General features: G+C 44.0%; 2 protein-coding genes across 8 annotated transcripts in view; one reads left to right on the top strand and one right to left on the bottom strand.

Annotated features, from left to right (window-relative positions):
* The window catches only part of CEP85L (centrosomal protein 85 like), a 185407-nt gene that overhangs the window by 101490 nt on the left and 61797 nt on the right, over positions 1 to 22120 (top strand). The window lies entirely within an intron of this gene.
* PLN (phospholamban) lies at positions 1183 to 11579 on the bottom strand. Of its 2 annotated transcripts, none has more exons than XR_008891333.1 (2): positions 11434 to 11579; positions 1183 to 1913 (listed from the first exon to the last, which is right to left on the bottom strand). XR_008891333.1 is itself a non-coding variant. In XM_056566432.1 (2 exons), exon 2 carries the CDS (start codon positions 7983 to 7985, stop codon positions 7827 to 7829), a length of 159 nt encoding a protein of 52 aa, XP_056422407.1. In that variant the 5' UTR covers positions 7986 to 8106; positions 11434 to 11579; the 3' UTR covers positions 7578 to 7826. The 2 variants fall into 2 exon arrangements, 1 of the variants encoding a protein (XP_056422407.1); XM_056566432.1 differs by lacking the exon at positions 1183 to 1913 and adding an exon at positions 7578 to 8106.

The raw sequence follows: 22120 nt of genomic DNA, 5'->3' as shown, positions 1-22120 counted from the left end.
ATTGGATATGAAAGTTGATCAAATAATTGATTATACAGTAGCAGGAGGGTTTACGGAGCAGCTGACGCATGCGGTCAAGACTCCACGTGGTGGCCAATGGTTGCAGTTACACAGGGTAAAATATATGGCCATTTACCACTGCTTTTGGATGTTGTTTCATTTGTTCATGAGGAAGCTGCACTAAGGGACCTAACCCTGATTCTACTCTGTAGCCCAGTGTTTCCCAACCAGTGTGCCCCCAGCTGCTGAAAAACTAGAACTCCCAGCATGCCCGGACAGCCTTTGGCTGTCCGGGCTTGCTGGGAGTTGTAGTTTTGCAACAGCTGGAGGCACACTGGTTGGGAAACACAGCTGTAGCCACACTATATTACCTGACCACATCTGTTGTAGATAGTATAAGTTAAGGGGTGTTCACACAATGCAGTTGTGCCCTAGTTTTTCTATGACTGTTGTAATTGAATTTTTGCTAAGCAGTTCTTGGCCACACAGCTAAAAACTCTGCACAATTGTACCATGTGTACACACCCTTAGGTTAATAGTTATAGTATGGTTTATTTACAGTAATATTGCAGTCAGAAGTTTGTGTCCCATATGTTACATATAGGAATCCTACCAACCTTAATCAGATTAACCTTTTTAAGGGAATTTGTATGTCTGTCCAGGGGCGGACAAATCACACGTGCAGCATGTTCAGCTGCACAGGGGCCCGCCACTACACATGGGCCCTCAGGCACTGGCCAAGGGCCCCCTTGAGAGAGAGGTGCAGCTGGTGAGGATCCAGGACAGGTCCAGGCACGTTCTTTGCACAGGGGCCCTATGCTGTCTGTGTCCGCCCCTGTGTCTGTCATGGACAAGTAAAGGCTTCTTAGTAAGGATACATTCACACATGCAGGTTTTCATGGAGTCCTGTTGCATGCACTGTCATATTTTAATTCCTATAATGGCTTACTACTGAGTACTTGCCTAAACCCTTTCTACTAGTTATCATTGGGAAGGTATTGCTGTAACCCTGTCTAGCCATAAGGTGAGCTGACTACTCCTTGAACTATTCGAGAACACAAGAAGACCTACCTGTGCTTGTGAATGTGCAATAAAGGGATTGCTGATCCCATTACATTAGACCAATGTTACAGTAATAATGACTGTCTGGGTTTAGATCTACAAATAATCATATAACGACCATATATTTAGTGTATTTTATTAACTTATAGATGGCATACTTCTTGTTATAGAAGTGGATTCAGAAAAAGTTATACAAAAGTGCAGGTAACTGTCTAGAAATCAGTGCTTTCTTGCATGCCTTAGTACTAGTGCCCTCTAACCTGTGAAGGAATACCTAGGTCTAAGGTTATTACACATTCTGCTTTCTTGAAACGGCTCAAGGTTACAGGCATATATACAAGCAGTTCTTTCCAGGGTTTTCTTCTAAGCTTCTCAATTATTTGGACCATTTTTGAGGAATAGGTAAGGGTTTTGTGTTATTGTAGACCATTCAGGTCTGTCCAATCCTTGTTGCCAGTACCAACAGATGTTCCAGCATGGCATCCATGACAGCAGAGTTATGGTCATGTATATCAATGCAAATCTTCATTGTTTGCTCGTGAGGATCTCCACCAGACTGGTGGATGGTAAAAGGCCCAAGGTCATCACAGTTGTCAGAAATGAGAAGCCGTCTGAAAGAAGTATCCTTGTAATTTTAGGTCCCATATGGGTTATACCCTCCTTGGTGGGTTAGACCGGTCATGGTAAGATATCCAGTCATAGGAGCTCACAGTAGCTTTACCAGAATGAACATAAGGAGGAGAACCATGATGATAAGAACAAAGTTAAGAAGTAGGTTTAGGCCTCTGTTATTGGCAAGATCCATTGTGTTCTGACCTTCCCAGATCTTTCTTGGGTTTTGGTTTCTTTGTCTAGAAAGAGAGTAAATTTTACATAGTTTTGTTATAGTGACTGGATATTGTATGTGGTTCATATAATACATTCTGAACTTCATCACAATGAAATACTGCCCATAAATTGCTAAGAATGATTTCTTAAAGGTATATGCTAGCTAGAGGTCTCAGGTTAGGGTTAATAAACTCCCATAGACATTAAAGAACACAAGCACAATCCACATAGAAGGAAAAGAGAGTCTGGCACTGCTGCTACCACTAGCGTGGAAAATATATATGGGGGCGCACCCCTCACAAAAGCATGTGAAATATATGTGTGATACAGGTAGAAAAGGATGCACTCACCCGTCTCAGCTTGCTTGAAGAAATGTATTCACAAACAGCATAACAAAATACAGCAGGTAGATAGAGGAGTGGCCTTAAGGCGACACTGTTTCCTATGTCCAATCGCACTTCCAATAGTCCAGCACATGGCTCACTTAAGCCATTGGGAGGCAACAACAATGCCTCTCAGCAGACCATGACAAACTGTTGCATGCCAGCTGCAAAGATGTCAAGTCCACGATCTCCTGGTCACAGATTTTACATGCCAACCATAGCTGGGTTGAAGATCCTAGCATGTAGAGTGCTTCAGTGACTATATAAAGTCTTGGGTTATTAAAAGAAGATTTGTGTGCTAATACACTGCTCAAACAAAGAAAGGGAACACTAAGATAACACATCCTAGATCTGACTGAATGAACTAATCATATGAAATACTTTACATAGTTGAATGTGCTGACAACAAAATCACACAAAAATTATCAATGGAAATCAAATTTATCAACCCATGGAGGTCTGGATATGGAGTCACACTCAAAATCAAAGGGGAAAACCAAACTACAGGCTGATCCAACTTTGATGTAATGTCCGTAAAACAAGTCAAAATGAGTCTCACTAGTGTGTGTTGCCTCCACGTGCCCGTATGACCTCCCTACAATGCCTGGGAATGCTCCTGATGAGGTGGAGGATGGTCTCCTGAGGGATGTCCTCCCAGACCTGGGCTAAAGCATCTGCCAACTCCTGGACAGTGTGTGGTGCAACGTTGCGTTGGTGTATGGAATGAGACATGATGTCCCAGATGTGCTCAATCGGATTCCAGTCTGGGGTATGGGCGGGCCAGTCCATAGCGTCAATGAATTCCTCTTGCAGGAACTGCTGACACACTCCAGCCACATGAGGTCTAACATTGTCTTGCATTAGGAGGAACCCAGGGCCAACCAGCATATGGTCTCACAAGGGGTCTGAGGATCTTATCTCTGCACCTAATGGCAGTCAGGCTACCTCTGGCAAGCACATGGAGGGCTGTGCGGCCCCCCCAAAGAAATGCCACCCCACACCATTACTGATTCACCGCCAAACTGGTCATGCTGGAGAATGTTGCAGGCAGCAGAACATTCTCCATGGCGTCTCCAGACTCTATCAAGTCTGTCACATGTGCTCAGTGTGAACCTGCTTTCATCTGTGAAGAGCATAGGGCGCAAATGCCAAACGTCCGGCACAGTGTTAAGCTGTAAGCATAACGCCTACCTGTGGACGTCGGGCCCTCATACCACCCTCATGGAGTCTGTTTCTGACCATTTGAGTGGACACATGCACATTTGTGGCCTGCTGGAGGTCATTTTCCAGGGCTCTGGCAGTTCTCCTCCTGCTCCTCCTTGCAGAAAGGTGGAGGTAGCGGTCCTGCTGCTGGGTTGTTGCCCTCCTACGGCCTCCTCCACATCTCCTGATGTACTGGCCTGTCTCCTGGTAGTGCTTCCATGCTCTGGACACTACGCTGACAGACACAGCAAAACTTCTTACCACAGCTCGCATTGATGTGCCATCCTGGATGAGCTGCACTACCACGTGCGTGGGTTGTAGACTCCATCTAATGCTACTACTAGAGTGAAAGCACCACCAGCATTCAAAAGTGACCAAAACATCAGCCCGGAAGCATAGGAACTGAGAAGTGGTCTGTGGTCACCACCTGCAGAACCACTCCTTTATTGGGGGTGTCTTGCTAATTGCCTATAATTTCCACCTGTTTGTTCCGCCTATAATTTCCACCTGTTGTCTGTTCCATTTATACAACAGCATGTGAAATTGATGGTCAATCAGTGTTGCTTCCTGAGTGGACAGTGTGATTTCACAGAAGTGTGATTGACTTGGAGTTACATTGTGTTGTTTAAGTGTTCGCTTTATTTTTTTGAGCACTGTATTTTACATCTCTGTTTTGTCAACCAGTTTCTTATTTTTAGTTGAATTACAAGACTACATGGTTTCAGAATTGTGCAGTGGGTTTAAAGCAAAAGTAGCACTTGACTTTTTTTTTTTCCCTGAATTTTTGAATGGGGTCATCAGTGAGTTACCATGTCACTTGGACAATATTCTGCTACGTTTTCATTACTTCCAGCTAATGGGAAGAGTGATGGCATGCAGCACTTACCAATCCCGCTCCATGCAGTGTCTGTGCTTATAATGGGAGAGATGCCCACCCAGCTATTCCCTGGGGATCATCACTTGCTCAATATGAAGTGAACATACTCAGCTCACCTATGTATAAATGTCTTTTTCTTGGCACTCGTACATTTGAGGGATAATGACCCAACTAAGCAATGAAGAAAGCGGATAAGTATGGATACCTCTTGGATAAAAGCTGGAATCTTTATATAGTACAAAAATGCATTTACTTGTGAATTCGATTTTTAAGGGACCCTGCCACATGGAAAATGCAGTCCAGTCTGAAAGCGTCATGTTATAGAAGAGGAAGAGCTGAGCAGATTGATATATATATATTGTTTTGTGGGAAACGTTCTAGGATAACTAGTAATGTATTTCTGTATATTCTGAGCTAAGTAGTCAAGTGGGCGGTCCTCTCTTCCAATAATTTCCAAGAAATTTCTAATAATCACTTTATTATTGGGAATTATATAAATTTTACTTTATTCCAACAAAACTAGATATCAATCTGCTAAGCTCCTCCTGCTCTAGAACAGGATGCCTGCAAATTGGACTTCAATTCCAATGCGACAGGTTCCCTTTAAAGGGGTACTCCGCTGCTAGACCTCTTATCCCCTATCCTTCAGATAGGGGAGAAGAGGTCTGATCGTGGGGGTCCCTCTGCTCGGTTCTCCCACGATCTCCCGCAGCACCTGGCATTCTAAACAAACGCTTGGTTCCTGGGCAGTGGTCGTGATGTCACACCACGCCCCCTCCATTTATGTCTATGGGTGGGGCGTGTCGGCCGACACGCCCCCCTCCCATAGACATGAATGGGAGGGAGTGTGGCATGATGTCACAATCACTGCTTTCGGAGCATCAGAGTACCCCTTTAAGGAGCACTAAAAAAAGATGCAAGCTTTTACCTTGAGGTGATGCTGGACTTATCTGCTTTCTTCATCCTCTTTATACAGTAAAAGTTGTTTGTAAGTTATAACTATCCTATCACTGCTATATTATAAAAGACCTTTATGTGATCTGGTGGGTTTGTGCTGTTAGCCTGGAACTAGTCTAAACAGAAAGAGCTGTATAGGGCTGGGCGGTATGACCAAATGTGTGCATCACAGTATTTTTTAAACTTTTAGCGGTTCCACTGTATATAACGGTATTTCCTAGCCCCCCCCCCCCCCCCCCCCATATTATCAGCCCACATCCCCATCGGGGTAAATACTCACATATCACCCGCATGCGCTGCCCTCCTTGTCCTGATTGTTGCAGCCGCCGGCGCTGGCACTCTATACTGTGCGGTATCCCTATGCCCGGGCTGCAAAAGGTAAACAAAATAAACTTTAACGCACCTACGTCGGACTTGCGCTGGAGACGGGAACGTCTGACAGCCGTCGGCCTAGCCGGCTTCTAACATGACAGTGGGCTCAACCTATCACCGGCCGAGCGGGAACATCGCTGCGGCCGGTGATAGACTGACAGCTGTCCGACATTCCTGTCCCCAGGAAACAAGTGAGGCTGGTACCAGACCAACGGGAGGTGAGTTAAAGTTTATTTTGTATTATTTTTTGCAGCCTGGGCATAGGGATACCGCACAGTATAGAGCAGTGGTCTCCAACCTGCGGACCTCCAGATGTTGCAAAACTACAACTCCAAGCATGCCATGCCAACGGCTGTCCAGGCATGCTGGGAGTTGTAGTTTTGCAACATCTGGAGGTCCGCAGGTTGGAGACCACTGGTATAGAGTGTCAGCGCCGGCGGCCGCAACAAACAGGATGAGGAGGGCAGCGCATGCGGGTGACATGTGAGTATTTACCCTGATGGGGACAGCGCTGGGCTAATAATTAATTTTGGGGGGGGGGGGCCAGAACAGCGCTCGGTCACATATGATTAGTTCCCGGATGTGGGGAAAGCGCCGCGCTGGGCTGATTCATTCATTCCCGAGGGGGAGGGGCCAAACAGATATTGCGGTATGGGTTAGAATTCATATCGTGCAGCACAAAAATTTCGGTATTCGGAATGAACCGGTATACCGCCCAGCCCTAGAGCTGTAGTGTGGAAGTAAGTATGCTGCAAGTATGGAAGCAGTGCAGTGGGGAGGGAATGAGGAGTAGGTTGGTTTTTCCATTATCAGAACTGAGGAATGATGATCAACAGAACAGTCCTTCATTCTTTGCTGGTCATTTCCCAGTGTGAACGGTAAAAGGCTGAATAATAAAAATGATCCTTTGTCCCCCATATAACTATAACATGCAGTACATTGATTCAGTACACTGATCAATGCCATTGCATTGCATTGATCAGCATTATCGGCGGTCGATTGCTCAAGCCTGGATTTCAGGCTTGGAGCAATCAATCGCCGATCAGACGCGCAGGAGGCAGGTAAGGCACCCTCCTGATGCGTCCTAGTTGATCGGGACATCGCATTTCCCCCACGATGGTCCCGATCAGCTCGACTGAGCTGCCAGGAAACTTTCACTTTAGACACGGCGTTCAACTTTGATCGCCGCGTCTAAAGAGTTAATACCAGACTTCTGCCTGAACGTCGATCTCCAGCATTAACCAACGTGTCCTGGCTGCTGATAGCAGCTGGGACCGTGCGGGTATGATGCAAGCTCAGCTCCTGAGCTTGCTTCGTAACCCTGCCGTGCCACAGCGGCATTTGTGGCAAGGGGTTAAAGGGGAGCTCCGCCGGAAAACATCTTATCCCCTATCCAAAGGATAGGATGTCTGATCGCGGGGATCCCGCTGCTGGGGATCTCCAAGATCTGCGTGCCGGCAGCAGTGACGTCCGGAACTTGGAAGCTTGGAGCTTCCATGTTCGTGACGTCACACCACGCTCCCTCCATGTCTATGGGAGGGGGCATGATTGCTACTATGTAGCCGTCACACCTCCTCCCATAGACATGAATGGAGGGAGTGTGGCGGCTGTAGCAGTCAGTTATCCGGCACTGAGTGGAGTTCGCTCCATGCTGGGATGACGATTAGGGTGCCACGCCGGAGATTGCAGGGGTCCCCAGCGGCGGGACCCCCAGCAATCGGACATTTTATGCCCTATCCTTTGGATAGGGGATGTTTTTTGGCGGATTACCCCTTTTAAGTTTCTCACTGTATAGTTTTGTGGAATACAATGTAGGCACACACACTTTCCTGAGGAATGGTGGCAAATCCAGGTTTGCATATAATTTACACCAAATCTAGAGTCAGAAGTGTCATTCTGTGGAACTTTTATTTAACACTGCATGGGGACACACACTACAATCCACACACCTATACTAGATAGGCTGCAAGGAAGAGGAAAAGGTTACCATAGGTTTATTGTGCAATAATAGAAATATCAATGTACAGAATGGAGACACTGCATACACAGCCAGGACCGGTGCCGGGTGGATGGGGAGTGTTACATCACATCTTTATGGAGGAGCTTCAGGGGGCAGTTTAGTCTGTCTGTTGGGGTGTAGAACCTCAGAGGAGCATCACAATGATACAGATGAGAAGAAGACAGATGAGAATCAGGGAGAAATTGACAAAGAGTTCCTGTAGATTTTGGCGGGTCTGTGGGTTGACCTCAATATTTGAGGCTCTCCTCATGGCAGATCGGGTTATGTGCTGGACCTTATCCATGGCTACAGAAGGACAGAGAGGTGCAGGTGATGGGTTATAGAAGAGATGCAGAAAGAGACAGAATGCTTCCCGTATGGCGGGTGTGAGAAGGAGCGGAGTCTTCTCCCTGACTTTAGAGAGTCTGGTGAAGATGAAAGAGCAGGAGAGTGAACGTTAGAAACTCATTGTGAACGGAAGTCATGTAAATTAATAGGTGCCATTTCTTTTTGCCATCCAAACCATTGAACTGTATAAACCATTATGACGTGGATTGAGTTTATCAGACTAGTTAGCTTTATGGATGGTGGTGATATAGTTCTATTACCCCTACTCCTTGACATTAGCTAGTGTTAATACGGTTAGTAATAACCAGGCAGTGTGGTGATCTGTGAAGCATGCAACTCTGAGCCATCCGATACAGTCATTGAGATGGGATTCAGCCATGTATGTTCTATGTCTTCCAGGCATTCTCTACATTCTCCTCTACAAGATTTAGGCCAGGCCTAGAGATTTATCACAGCTACGTAGTGCTCAATTCTCATGTGGATCTCTGTGTTACATATGAAGTATAGTGTAGTCCATATTAGGCTAAGAAGCACATGCCCTCTGTTTGGGCACTGTAATACTTCAGCCTTCTCTTGGCTTTATACTGGATTCCCAGACAGAGACATAAACCAGAAGCCTATAGACTTGCTGCAATATGCAAGCTGTGTGGATCACATACGTCTGCACATTCACCTCACAGCAATGACAGTGCTGGAGACCAATCCGACACGTACTCAAGTCCATAGCTCCTGGGCTACATAGCGTTTTATTTTGAGCCCTTTTAGCAATGAGCATTAAAGGGGTATTCCAGGAAAAAACTTTTTATTTTTTTATTTTTTAATCTTAATCCTTCCAATAGTTATCAGCTGCTGAAGTTGAGTGATTTTATGTCTGGCAACAATGCTCTCTGCTGACATCTCTGCTTGTCTTGGGTACTTCACAGAGTAGAATAGGTTTGCTATGGGGATTTGCTTCTACTCTGGACATTTCCCGAGACAGGTGTCATCAGAGAGCACTTAGACAGAAAATAACAACTCAACTTCAGCAGCTCATAAGTACTGAAAGGATTAAGATTTTTTTTTTAATAGAAGTAATTTACAAATCTGTTTAACTTTCTGGAGCCAGTTGATCTATATAAAAATAAGCTTTTTTTCCTGGAATACCCCTTTAATGCTGTTCCTGTATCATCTGTAAGGACACTGAACCTGCAGACAATATTTCCATTTGGCATTGTAGATTTCCTTCGTGAATATAATCATTTGGCCCGGTATCTTGTTACCCAAACCCACATAGAGCTAGTCCTAGCCTGCCATAGGTCTGCCATCATCTCTTCACTAATCCCATAGTCCTGATCTGGAATGGTGTGTTTGTGCCACCTAAACCCACATGAGCGTGTTACGGATAATAGGAGATTTTGGAGAAGGTCACGGGTGGGATAAATACAGCGGTTAAAAATACTTGAGTCCTTTGTTTTGTTGCCTGCTCTGTAGGTAAGGAGGCTTGGCGGGACTCCTGCTGTTATTCCTGGTAAACAATGGCTTATTGCATTAGCGGGTATTAGTAGCAGCTGCCATGGAGGCTGCTCATGTGAAGCTGAATGTTTTATAAACTACAGTGATAAGACCACCTCTTTGAGAAGACCACACTTTCTGCCACAGTTCCACCATCTTTTATGCGTACTGGCCCAGATTTATCAAACTGTGTGAGAGAAAAAAATATCGATTTTTCCCACAGCAACCAATCACAGCTCAGCTTTCACTTTACCAGAGCTGGTTAGCTGAGCTGTGATTGGTTGCTGTGGGAAAATCACAATTATTTCCTCTCACACAGTTTGATAAATCTGGGCCTATGAGAAGACCACTCATTTTGGGTGGTGGTCTCAGAGGTTTCTCTCTAGATTGTTGATTGTCGTCCTATGGACAGCGCTTTCTCAGGGAATGTAGGGAGTCTGGCAGTTCCCAGGAAGTGCACGCCATTAGTTTACTCAAGTTCCCTAGATCTTTGTGGAATTTCTTCCATTTCCTCTGCACCAGAGAAGGAGAACTGTGAGGAAGCGGCTGTTGTGTTGTGTGCTGCTGACCATTACATCCTCCACATCCTGCTGCGGACGCACGCCAAAGGTAACCACTGCGGGATACCTCCACCACATCTCTATCACTTTCTTTACTATATACAGTCAGTAGCTTAAAGGGGTATTCCAGGAAAAACTTTTTTTATATATATATATATCAACTGGCTCCAGAAAGTTAAACAGATTTGTAAATTACTTCTGTTAAAAAAATCTTAATCCTTTCAGTACCTATGAGCTTCTGAAGTTGAGTTGTTCTTTTCTGTCTGAGTGCTCTCTGATGACACCTGTCTCGGGAACCGCCCAGTTTAGAAGAGGTTTGCTATGGGGATTTGCTTCTAAACTGGGTGGTTCCCAAGACAGGTGTCATCAGAGAGAACTTAGACAGAAAAGAACAACTCCACTTCAGAAGCTCATAAGTACTGAAAGGATTAAGATTTTTTTTTTTAATAGAAGCCATTTACAAATCTGTTTAACTTTCTGGAGCCAGTTGATATATAAAAAAAAAGTTTTTTTCCTGGATAACCCCTTGAACATGACTATATTCTGCAGACTAGCTTGGGCCCAATAGATCTTTTGGCATATCCCAGTGTTTCCCAACCAGGGTGCCTCCAGCTGTTGCAAAACTACAACTCCCAGCATGCCCGGACAGCCAACGGCTGTCCGGACATGCTGGGAGTTGTAGTTTTGCAACAGCTGGAGGCACCCTGGTTGGGAAACACTGGGATATGTTGTAGTTTTGCAACAGCTGGAGGCACCCTGGTTGGGAAACACTGGCATATCCTGTAAAGACACAACCTTATTACACTGTGTCAATATGTGTGCTTGCAGTAAGTGAATAGAAACGTTCCTGAGAAGATCTAAAGCTACAGCCCTCCTCATTCTCGCAGCGCTCCACACTCTTGAGACTAGTAGTTCGCCTGTGCGAGCTGCACATTTCCAATCTTTATATAAAGCAGAAAACACACAAAGGAATTGCGATACGAAGGGGACGATGCGTGCTGCCGCTCAGCCGTGAACTGACAGATTTGCAGAATTTGGCCTCTCCAGAGAATGATCTGGTTGCCGACTTGTTAGTCAGGAATTTTCCAACCATCTGCCGTTATCTGTGTTATATAACTCTAATCTCTTCTCTCCCGGGCTTTCTTTTTCGTACATGCTTTCCAACTTTTGGATTTCGCTGCGATATTTGTTATTGGTAAGATAAACTAGGAGTACGTAAATGGCTAGGCGCACATCCAGGTCGTTTAATACTCAATCTAGTCTAGTACATGGTCCATAGATACGTCGGCTGCATTCAGACAGCTGACATCATGCACAGTGTAGAAGACTATCCATTGGTGCCGACATTCTTACCTTATTGTTTAGTGGTTGTGGAGAAGGTCTAGGTCACTATGCCTCAGGCTACAGGGAAGTCTTCATTCCACCCTTCCTGGAGTTGTGTGGCAACGTCTGAAGTTTGTCACAGTTTATGGGAACAATTGAGGAGGTGTGGATGGAAGGGAGAGGGGGCTGGCTGTATAAAACAGAACTTTCAGAGGCCGGGCTATTGACATCACTCTGGAATGCTGCCCTTTTGGATTTGCAGCAATTTGATGCATTGTAGTGAAGCCTCCTCATGATACAGCACGAGTCAGGACAGTATAAACAGCTATATGTACGAATAGTGGACCACAAAAGAGTCAATGATTTATTACAATTTATTTCCCTTCTTTTTATTTTTTTTGTAGTATTTATTTAAAGGACAATAAATGTAAACATTCAGTCTGTGATGGCCATACAGTTATATAGTATACCACTTTTTTGTGACCAAACTTAAGACCTCCTTTTTTTTTTTTTTTTTTTTTTTTTAGGCCAGAATAATGCATAAAGATGTGAAGATTTTGTACCAATATCCCATAATACTTTTTATATTTTCTGAAGCTCATATTGTTACAGCATGTTAAACAGCGCTCATACAATACAGTACGGACCAAAAGTTTGGACACACCTTCTCATTCAGAGTTTTCTTTATTTTCATGACTGTGAAAATTGTAGATTCACATTGAAGGCATCAAAACTATGAATTAACACATGTGGAATTATAGCCATAACAAAAAAGTGTGAAACAACTGAAAATATGTCATATTCTTCAAAGTAGCCACCTTTTGCTTTGATTACTGCTTTGCACACTCTTGGCATTCTCTTGTTGAGATTCAAGAGGTAGTCACCTGAAATGGTTTTCACTTCACATGTGTGCTGGTGTGGAGGAGGAGGTGTGATGGTGTGGAGGTGCTTTACTGGTGACACTGTTGGGGATTTATTCAAAATTGAAGGCATACTGAACCAGCATGGCTACCCCAGCATCTTGCAGCTGCATGCTATTCCATCCCGTTTGCGTTTAGTTGGACCATCATTTATTTTTCAACAGGACAATGACCCCAAACACACCTCCAGGCTGTGTAAGGGCTGTTTGACTAAGAAGGAGAGTGATGGGGTGCTGCGCCTGATGACCTGGCCTCCACAGTCACCGGACCTGAACCCAAACGGGATGGTTTGTTGTGAGCTGGACCACAGAGTGAAGGCAAAAAGGGCCAACAAGTGCTAAGCATTTCTGGGAACTCCTTCAAGACTGTTGGAAGACCATTTCAGGTGACTACCTCTTGAAGCTCATCAAGAGAATGCCAAGAGTGTGCAAAGCAGTAATCAAAGCAAAAGGTGGCTAGAACTTAGAATATGACATATTTTCAGTTGTTTCACACTTTGTTATTTATATAATTCCACATGTGTTAATTCATAGTTTTGATGCCTTCAGTGTGAATCTACAATTTTCATTGTCATGAAAATTAAGAAAACTCTGAATGAGGTGTGTCCAAACTTTTGGTCTGTACTGTATATATTTTTATCAAGTGTACCAAGTGTCAGTCTACTTTCCCTATCTCAGGCATACAGACTAGGAATAGTTTCAGAAGATAAAGTGATGGGTAACTTATTTTAACAGATCTGTTTACTTTGCTCCAAAAAAAGATTGTATATTGCTGGGGGGCAGTAAAAAAAAAAAAAAAAAAAAAAAAAATACTTACCTTCCTTTCCTTCCTACATCTAAGACTGACTAGTCTTTCAGGTCTATCGAGCCCGTTTCCTTCTAGGAGTTAGACATAGCAAATTGTTGGGGAGAGAAGCACACAGCCTCATACTTCTCCCGGCTATATCTAGAGATCGGCGGGGGTCTCTGCACAGTGTTCTTGACCAATCAAACTTTTGATATGTCTGTGTAATACTTGAAGGCCACCATACTCATTAGGCTGGGTTCACATCACGTTTTTGCCATACTGTTTTCAATCCGTTTTTTCTAAAGAAAATTGTATAGCAAAAAAACGGATGGAACAGTATGGAAAAAAGTAAACCGTATGCGTTTTTAAACAGTATACTGTTTTTAAAAGTGCATACAGTTCCGTCAGTTTTTATATAAAAAAAAACATACGTTTTTTAAAATTTTGTCCATTTTTAATGGGAGGGGTCTTGGGTGGGGACTTTAGGATTCAAATGCGCATGTGCAAAGTAAAAACGTATACGTTTTTCCCGTATGGAACCGTATACATGTGCATTTCCCATTGACGTCCATATTAAAAAAAAAAAAAAACTTATGCGGTTGCAGTACGGTTTTTAAACCGGAGTCAAAACCGTGGTTGACCACAATTTTGTCTCCGGTTTAAAAACATGGACGTCAATGGGAAACGCACATGTAATACGGTTCCATACAGGAAAAACGTATACGTTTTTACTTTGCACATGCGCATTTGAATTCTAAATTCCCCACCCAAGACCCCTCCCATTAAAAATGGACAAAATTTTCAAAAACGTATGTTTTTTTTTTCTTAAAAAACTGACGGAAATGTATGCACTTTTAAAAACAGTATACTGTTTAAAAACGCATACGGTTTACTTTTTTCCATACTGTTCCATCCGTTTTTGCCATACGGTTTTCTTTATAAAAACGGATTGAAAACAGTATGGTAAAAACCTGATGGGAACCCAGCCTTAGGCTGGGTTCACACTACGTTTTCCCCCATACGGGAGCGCATACGGCAGGGGGGAGCTAAAAGCTCGCGCTCCCGTATGTCACCGTATGCGCTCCCGTATGTCATTCATTTCAATGAGCCGACCGGAGTGAAACGTTCGGTCCGGTCGGCTCATTTTTGCGCCGTATGTGCTTTTACAACCGGACCTCAAACCGTGGTTGACCACAGTTTTAGGTCCGGTTGTAAAAGCGCATACGGCCCAAAAATGAGCCGACCGGACCGAACGTTTCACTCCGGTCGGCTCATTGAAATGAATGACATACGAGAGCGCATACGGTGACATACGGGAGCGCGAGCTTTTAGCTCCCCCCTGCCGTATGCGCTCCCGTATGGGAGAAAACGTAGTGTGAACCCAGCCTTAGAAGGACTGGGCTACTGTCTGATGTTTATGGTGGCCTTCCGACAGATGGTGTTGAGGAGTAGAAGGATATGGCATGTTTGTTTTCAACTGCCCTATCCTCTTGTTCTTGAGGAGGTAAGCTGTAACTAGAGGAGTTTGGCAGAGGCTTACAACTCATCCCTTTATTTAGAACATATGAACACTCACTTGAACTGAGTGTTCATATGTATATAGAGGAATCCGCAGACATAGCTGTTGGTTGAACAAGTGTTTAGCCAACAGCTATCTGGTTGTGTGAACAGCATTATTCGCTCTTACTATATATATATATATATATATATATATATATATATATATATATATATATATAAAATAATTGGCACTTTTTTGAGAAGGGCCAATCCCTACTTGCAATGCAGTCTTCTCCATACAAAAAAATTGTGTTTGATGTCGCATGCCCCTTCCTTAGACAGGTTTTGGGCGGAAGTGCTGTCAACGGCACTTCTTAAAGGAAGAAATCATGATTTTCTGATGATAGTTCTTTATTTATATAGCACCAACATATTGTGCAATGCTTTTACATCACTCAAATCCGTCCCAATCCCTTTTGGGGGTCAACACGGAGAACATAAAACTCCTTTGCAGATGTTAGTGATCATAAAAGAGCAAAAAAGACCTCGCAAATGGCGCTGCTGGTTCCGTGGAGATGTAGGAATAAACCAAAATCCAAGGTGGAATATTGTAAAAGCTTATGGATTTTATTGCAAATGAATAAAACCAATAAAAGAGCGATACAAGTTAAGACTATGCGTTTTGGGGGAGCCACCCCCTTCTTCAGATCAGTATGCAGACTATACAAACAGAGATTCTATAAATACTGGAAAAAGGGTGCCAGGTACATTAGGGGGCGGAGTTATGCAAATTACATGTGAAACAATAGGAAAAACCACAGAAACCGAATGTAATCAAAGATTGTCCATCTTATATAGGTAACAGTGGGGACCAAATGTTATTAGTTCTTCGCTTCAGATGGACATTCTTTGATTACATTCGGTTTCTATGGTTTTTCCTATTGTTTCACATGTATGTAATTTGCATAACTCCGCCCCCTAATGTACCTGGCGCCCTTTTTTCCAGTATTTATAGAATCTCTGTTTGTATAGTCTGCATACTGATCTGAAGAAGGGGGTGGCTCCCCCGAAACGCGTAATCTTAAAGGGTTCCTCTCATCAAAAAAACTTTTGATATATTATAGATTAATGTATGCAGAATAACTTTACAATTGCATGTTATTAAAAAAATATGCTTCTTTCTATTTAATTTTCCACTTTGAAGAAATGACCACTAGGGGTCTCCCTACTAGTCCTGGCAGCAAGCATTTCAGACTCATGCTGGAGTCCTAAACACTACGAGCTGCCAGTCTGCTTTGTTCACAGCCTGTTTGGCTGTGAACAAAGCAGGCTGGCAGCTCTGAGTGTTTAGGACTCCAGCATGAGTCAGAAATGCTTGCTGACAGGACTGATCGGGAAAAATACAATAGAAAGAAGCATATTTTTCATTAACATGCTATTGGAAAGTTATTCAACATTCATTAATCTAAAATATATCAAAAGTTTATTTGATGAGAGGTACCCTTTAACTTGTATCGCGCTCTTATTGCTTTTATTGGTTTTATTCATTTGCAATAAAATCCACAAGCTTTTACAATATTCCACCTTGGATTTTGGTTTATTCCTACATCTCCACGGAACCAGCAGCGCCATTTGCGAGGTCTTTTTTGCTCTTTTATGATCACCTACTCTCTCCAGGAGACGGTTTTTACCTCACCTGTTACCTCAGGCTCAGCAGCGGTTCCGGCTATTTTGTAACCTGTGCATTGGGTTGATATGCAAGTTTAATACTTGCTCTAAGGTGAACAGTTACTACCTAAGGGGCCTGCAATCCCCGCACCTACTTCCCTTCTTTTTCCCTCAACCACCCAACGGTATCACACGAGGCGCCCTCTCTGGTCTCTTTTTTTTCTCCCCATACAGGTTCTTTGCAGATGTTGTCCTTGGTGGAATTTGAACCTTGGACCCCAGGACTGCTAGTAAGGGGCACAAATTGTTGTTTCCAACACATTTGTTAACATGGATATAAAGTATCCTATGTTTTTTGGAGTGTGAAAGAAAACTGAATTGCCAAACAAAATCCCATGCCAGTCTCCAACCTTACCTTAGGTTTGTCTTAGATTAGACCCAGGACCCTATTGCCAACCACTGACAAGCAGATTTTGTAGGACACATTGTTCTTCTGACTTTCCTTGTAGTGTGGTTTTCTTATCTGATCCATTCACAGTGGTGACAGATAGGTGTAAACTGTTTATATCTGAAAGTCCATTCACCTAGTTATCACAGAGAGCATCTTTAATAGGATTCAGGTTCATGGTTAAGGTCACTATAAACATATTTAAATGTGTAGCTTTTTGTTTTTCTCCTTTAGCTTGCAGAAAAGACTTGAAAGCTCCACCAAAAGATTTGTGTAGGGTTTACAGCTATATCACAGTGAAATGTACGGTCAGCTGAAGGTTTCCCTCTCATTCCTTCCCTAAAAAGGAAAATTCTTTAATGCCACTACATTAAACAAAAACTAATAGGCCTGCTCCTTCCATCGTGTCCACTGCCATAGTGCTGGAGTCCTTAAGGGTTTATTCACATGGTAGAATTTCTGCTTGCGGAATTCCGCATCAAATTAAAGCCCTTAGACTTCTATGGGATTCCGCACTCCCATTCCAAGCAGAAATTTTGCCATGTGAATAGACCATTATACTGGCCTAGGCTAGGACTGGGTGTGCGCAAAGATCAACAACTCCCTTAGCAAACTGATATGCTCTTTATTATCGGACCAACACAGTAGGGTTACAAATTGGACTTAACTTTTTTCAACCTTACAAACTATATAACCATGTATTAGACTCTGGTTCTGCAGACTTTAATCCTTCTTTTCCCATATTTAGTAGATTTTAAGAGCTAGTATTATCTACCGTGTTTCTCCGAAAATAGGACGGGGTCTTATATAAATTTTAGCCCCAAAAAACACACTAGGGCTAATTTTCAGGGTAGGGCTTATTTATTTATGGTAAGGTATGCACATTGAACAACATGGCAGTTCCACGTTATTTACCCCCCCCCCCCCCCCCCATTATCATCATGTGATATGCGCGAACTCCGCATATCACATGATGATAATGGGGGTGTAAATGCCCCCAACGTCCCTAACTCCCCCACCCCCGCCAGTTTATCAGCCCAGCGCTGCACCCCACAATCCCCACATCGGGGTACTGATAATTTTTCACCCGCGAGCGCAGCTTCTCCCCCCCCCCTGCCAAATAATTATCAGCCGCTGCGCTGTATCTATTCCTGTGCCCGGGCTGCAAATATTAAAAAGCAATCTTTAACTTACCTTCGCCCCCAGTTGCTAAGGCACAGGCCTCATGGTCCCTCCGCTGTTCTTGCTGCTTCCTGGTGTTGTGACGTCTCAGAGCCTTCAGCCTATCACCGGCCGCAGCGATGTCCCGCCTCTGCCGATGATAGGCTGAGCTGACTGTCATGTAAGAAGCCGGCCGGCGAGCGAGAACAGTGGAGGACAGCGAGGCCGGTTCCTTAGCAACGGGGGAACGGAGGACGAAGGTAAGTTAAAGATTGCTTTTTAATATTTGCAGCCTGGGCATTGTCTAGGTCAGTGGTCTTTAACCTGCGGACCTCCAGATGTTGCAAACATTTGCAACATCTGGAGGTCCGCAGGTTGGAGACCACTGGTCTAGGTCTTTTTATCGGGGTAGGGCTTATATTGCAGCCCACCCCGATAATCCGGCTAGGGCCTATTTTCGGGGTAGGTACTATTTTCGGGGAAACACGGTATTGTACTTTATTTACCTAGACTTTTGCCTCTTGGCTATTTGGCTTAATTAGAATTTAGACCTTATATATGTACCTGGCATAGAGAACTAAGAATTTCCTAGTGGCACCTGATAAAGAGAAAAAATGTGAGTGGGTTTGTGGTCAATTGTCCACTTATGGATCTTCAACTTGTCAAATGCCAGAGCCACCACTGGTGCCCTACATGGATCTCCCCACTGATCAACACCATGCAGGAATGCTGGCAACTTTCTTAACTGACCCCTGGATTTAATTGTCTGTTCTGTCTACATATTGGTTGTCTGCTCCCTCAGCCTTCAGGGTCCACTTGACCTTCGTATCTGCCCACACTTTGAGGGCCTTGGCTAAGTGGTCTGGAATGCCTTGGTGCTAAATTGCACACACCACTCAGCCGTAGGTGGCATCTATGTCCCACTCAGGGGACTGGTAAGCAAGTTAGTAATTATACATCCAAATATCTAATATACATAACTCCAGAATATACGGCTGATTTAATAACTGCTAAAGTTCATCAGGTAGATAAATAAAACTTACATTACTTGCACGGTATAGACCCTTTTGCACCACGGTCAATAAGTACAGATGCTTACTGAAAAGGATCTGAAAGTGTTGCTTAAAGAGGGATCGAGAGAAATATGATGCGGTGTACCAGTTTACCAATGTAAGCCTGCTTAGATGGATCTTAGGGCTGTAATGCTGTTTATATGAGTTACCTCTCCTAGTTAAGCCTGTATTTGTTTGTGTATAAAAACCAACATAAAGTGTTGGCCTTGTGTAGCATGGAGTTCAGTGTATTGGTTGGCTTCCATCCTGTCTTCATTGACTAGCGGTGTAACGTTATCTACTACAGTTTGATATGTCAGTGTCACACAGAGTTCACCGGTCACATGGAGGAGTCTGAAGATCAATCCAGAGTCTGGGGACCCATCAGTAGACAAGATGACTTTGCTATATGTGACTGGTAACAAGTTAGGGGTTCTTGGTTTTTGCAATCTGTCCCCAGATTTTTCGAGACAAATATTTTAGTTGTATTTTCAGTCGCATTAGGCCCCCCCACCCCAACACACACACTTTATTGCAACAGCTACAGTATGTATCTGCTGTATGTATCTACATGGACACACATCCTTTTGTTTCCATTCCAGAATGCTCTTCAGGCCATGTACTGTATCCATGAGACCTGTATATTTAGGCACATATCGCTCATTCGTGTGCGGCCCCTTGGGGACAAGCATGACACTATAAATATTTCCAGTTCTGTCTGTCCGCACCTTCCCTCTGTGTGATGAAGCGCTTGGGTATAGAAGATGAAGGGCTTCTCAAGGTCAGTGGGTGAACTTATGTTTAATTTCACCTTGTCTTTCTGGTATTTGTAATAAATAAATACATTTAACAGTACGTCAGGTGACGGGGATTATCATTGTGCACCTGGTGCTCTTAGTTTATATTTTCATTAGGGTTTCAGATGATGTCCGGGCTATTGTACTATTGTTACACATCTAGATTGCACAGAGCTCCAATATGATGCCCTTATTGTTGAAATCATGCCATGTTTCATGCTGCGTTACAGTTATTCTCCCTAGAAGCAGGAAACAAAAAGCCTATATGAACCTATATGTCGTCAGACCTAGTATATGCTGCTATATGCCTATCACTTGTATTTACGGTTTGTACACTGAGCGTACACACTGGGCATGTTGTGAACAGATTCTAAAACTAAAGGAATAAGATGTCCAAGATTAGCAGATTTAACCTGTATGTGGGTAAGGTCTTGTATTATACTTTAGATCAGTGGTTCTTAACCTGGGTTCGATCGAACCCCAGGGGTTCGGTGAGTCAGTCCCGGGGTTCGGCCGGGGGAGGTCGAAACAGGACAGGCAAACCAAGCAATTGCTTGGGGCCCCGAGCTGGCCCGGGGCTCCTAGCAGAACCGGTGTTTGCCCTGTCCTGTAGCGACGGGGCAATTCCCCCCCATCACTAGTAACTCCCTGCGGCCCTGCGTTAAGTTTAAAAACGCAGGGCCGCCGGGACATAGCGCAAGCCGGGGCGTCACTGAAGTCGGACCGGAGGATAGAGAAGAAGGAAGACGCGCGCCGGCCAGCTTGGTAAGTGACCAGCGGCACGTCATCTTCGGTGCTCCGACCACCGGTCCCGAGACCTACTGCTATAGCCGGAGCGGTGATCGGAATACTGAAGTGGACAGAACACAGGCATACAGACTCCAGCCATACACTGTATATGGCTGGACTGGAGGCTGTATGTCTGAGGGAAACACTGCCTACATCAGTGGTCTTCAACCTGTGGACCTCCAGATGTTGCAAAACTACAATTCCCAGCCGTTGGCTGTCCAGGCATGCTGGGAGTTGTAGTTTTGCAACATCTAGAGGTCTGCAGGTTGAAGACTACTGGCCTACATAATGTGGAGGAACACTGCCTGCGCCCAATGTGGGGGAACACTGCCTGCGCCCAATGTGGGGGAACACTGCCTGGGCCCAATGTGGGGGAACACTGCCTGGGCCCAATGTGGGGGAACACTGCCTGGGCCCAATGTGGGGGAACACTGCCTGGGCCCAATGTGGGGGAACACTGCCTGGGCCCAATGTGGGGGAACACTGCCTGCGCCCAATGTGGGGGAACACTGCCTGCCTAATGTGGTGGGAACACTGCCTGCCTAATGGGGGGGGGGGGGGGCACTGCCTGTCTAATGTGGGGGGGGGGGGAAACACTGCCTGCCTAATGTGGGGGAACACTGCCTGCCTAATGTGGGGAAACACTGCCATTGTTGCGAAAATGACATGAGAGTGGCACTTGCCAAGGTAAAGCCGCGCATTTCAGAACTGGTCTCTGAAAGACAACAGCAGAAGTCACACTGATTTGCAGTAAATATTAATTATGTTTTTGTGTGAAAATCATGTTTTCATGGTTTTGTTCTTAATGGTTTTGTTCATTTTGTGCACCTATGTATAAATATATGCTTAAATATATACCTCCTATGTTTTTGAATTTAAAAAATCATATTTTATTTTTCCAATTAAGAGGGGTTCGGTGAATGCGCATATGAAACTGGTGGGGTTCAGTACCTCCAACAAGGTTAAGAACCACTGGTTTAGATTCATTGAAATAAATGAAGGTGAACTGCAATACCACACACAACCTGTGAACAGGTGTACAGTGGGGATCAAAAGTTTGGGCACCCCAGGAAACATTTTTTATTAATGTGCATAAAGAAGCCAAGGAAAGATGGAAAAATCTCCAAAATGCATCAAATTACAGATTAGAAATTATTATAATATGTCAACAAAAGTTCCATCATTTACACTTTCAAAATAACAGAAAACAAAAAAAAATAGCGTCTGCAAAAGTTTGGGCACCCTGCAGAGTTAATATCTTGTACTGCCCCCTTTGGAAAGTATCACAGCTTGTAAACGCTTTTTTTTAGCCAGCCAAGAGTCTTTCAATTCTTGTTTTGAGGTATCTTTGCCCATTCTTCCTTACAAAAGTCTTCCAGTTCTTTGAGATTTCTGGGCTGTCTGTCATGCACTGCTCTTTTAAAGTCTATCCATCAATTATGTTGAGGTCAGGAGATTGTGAAGGCCATGGCAAAACTTTCAGTTTACACCTCTAGCTGTAACCCCCGTGGATTTCGAGGTGTATTTAAGATCATTATCCATTTGTAGAAGCCATCCTCTCTTTAACTTCAGCTTTTTCACAGATGGCATCAAGTT

Source organism: Hyla sarda, chromosome 3 (genome assembly GCF_029499605.1).
Source record: "Hyla sarda isolate aHylSar1 chromosome 3, aHylSar1.hap1, whole genome shotgun sequence".
NCBI lineage: Eukaryota > Metazoa > Chordata > Amphibia > Anura > Hylidae > Hyla > Hyla sarda.
This window is presented reverse-complemented; position numbering and strand designations above follow the sequence as displayed.

Bases quoted from the DNA above. Each gene is read 5' to 3' on its own strand.
- PLN (XM_056566432.1), bottom strand. From the start codon at position 7,985: ATGGATAAGGTCCAGCACATAACCCGATCTGCCATGAGGAGAGCCTCA.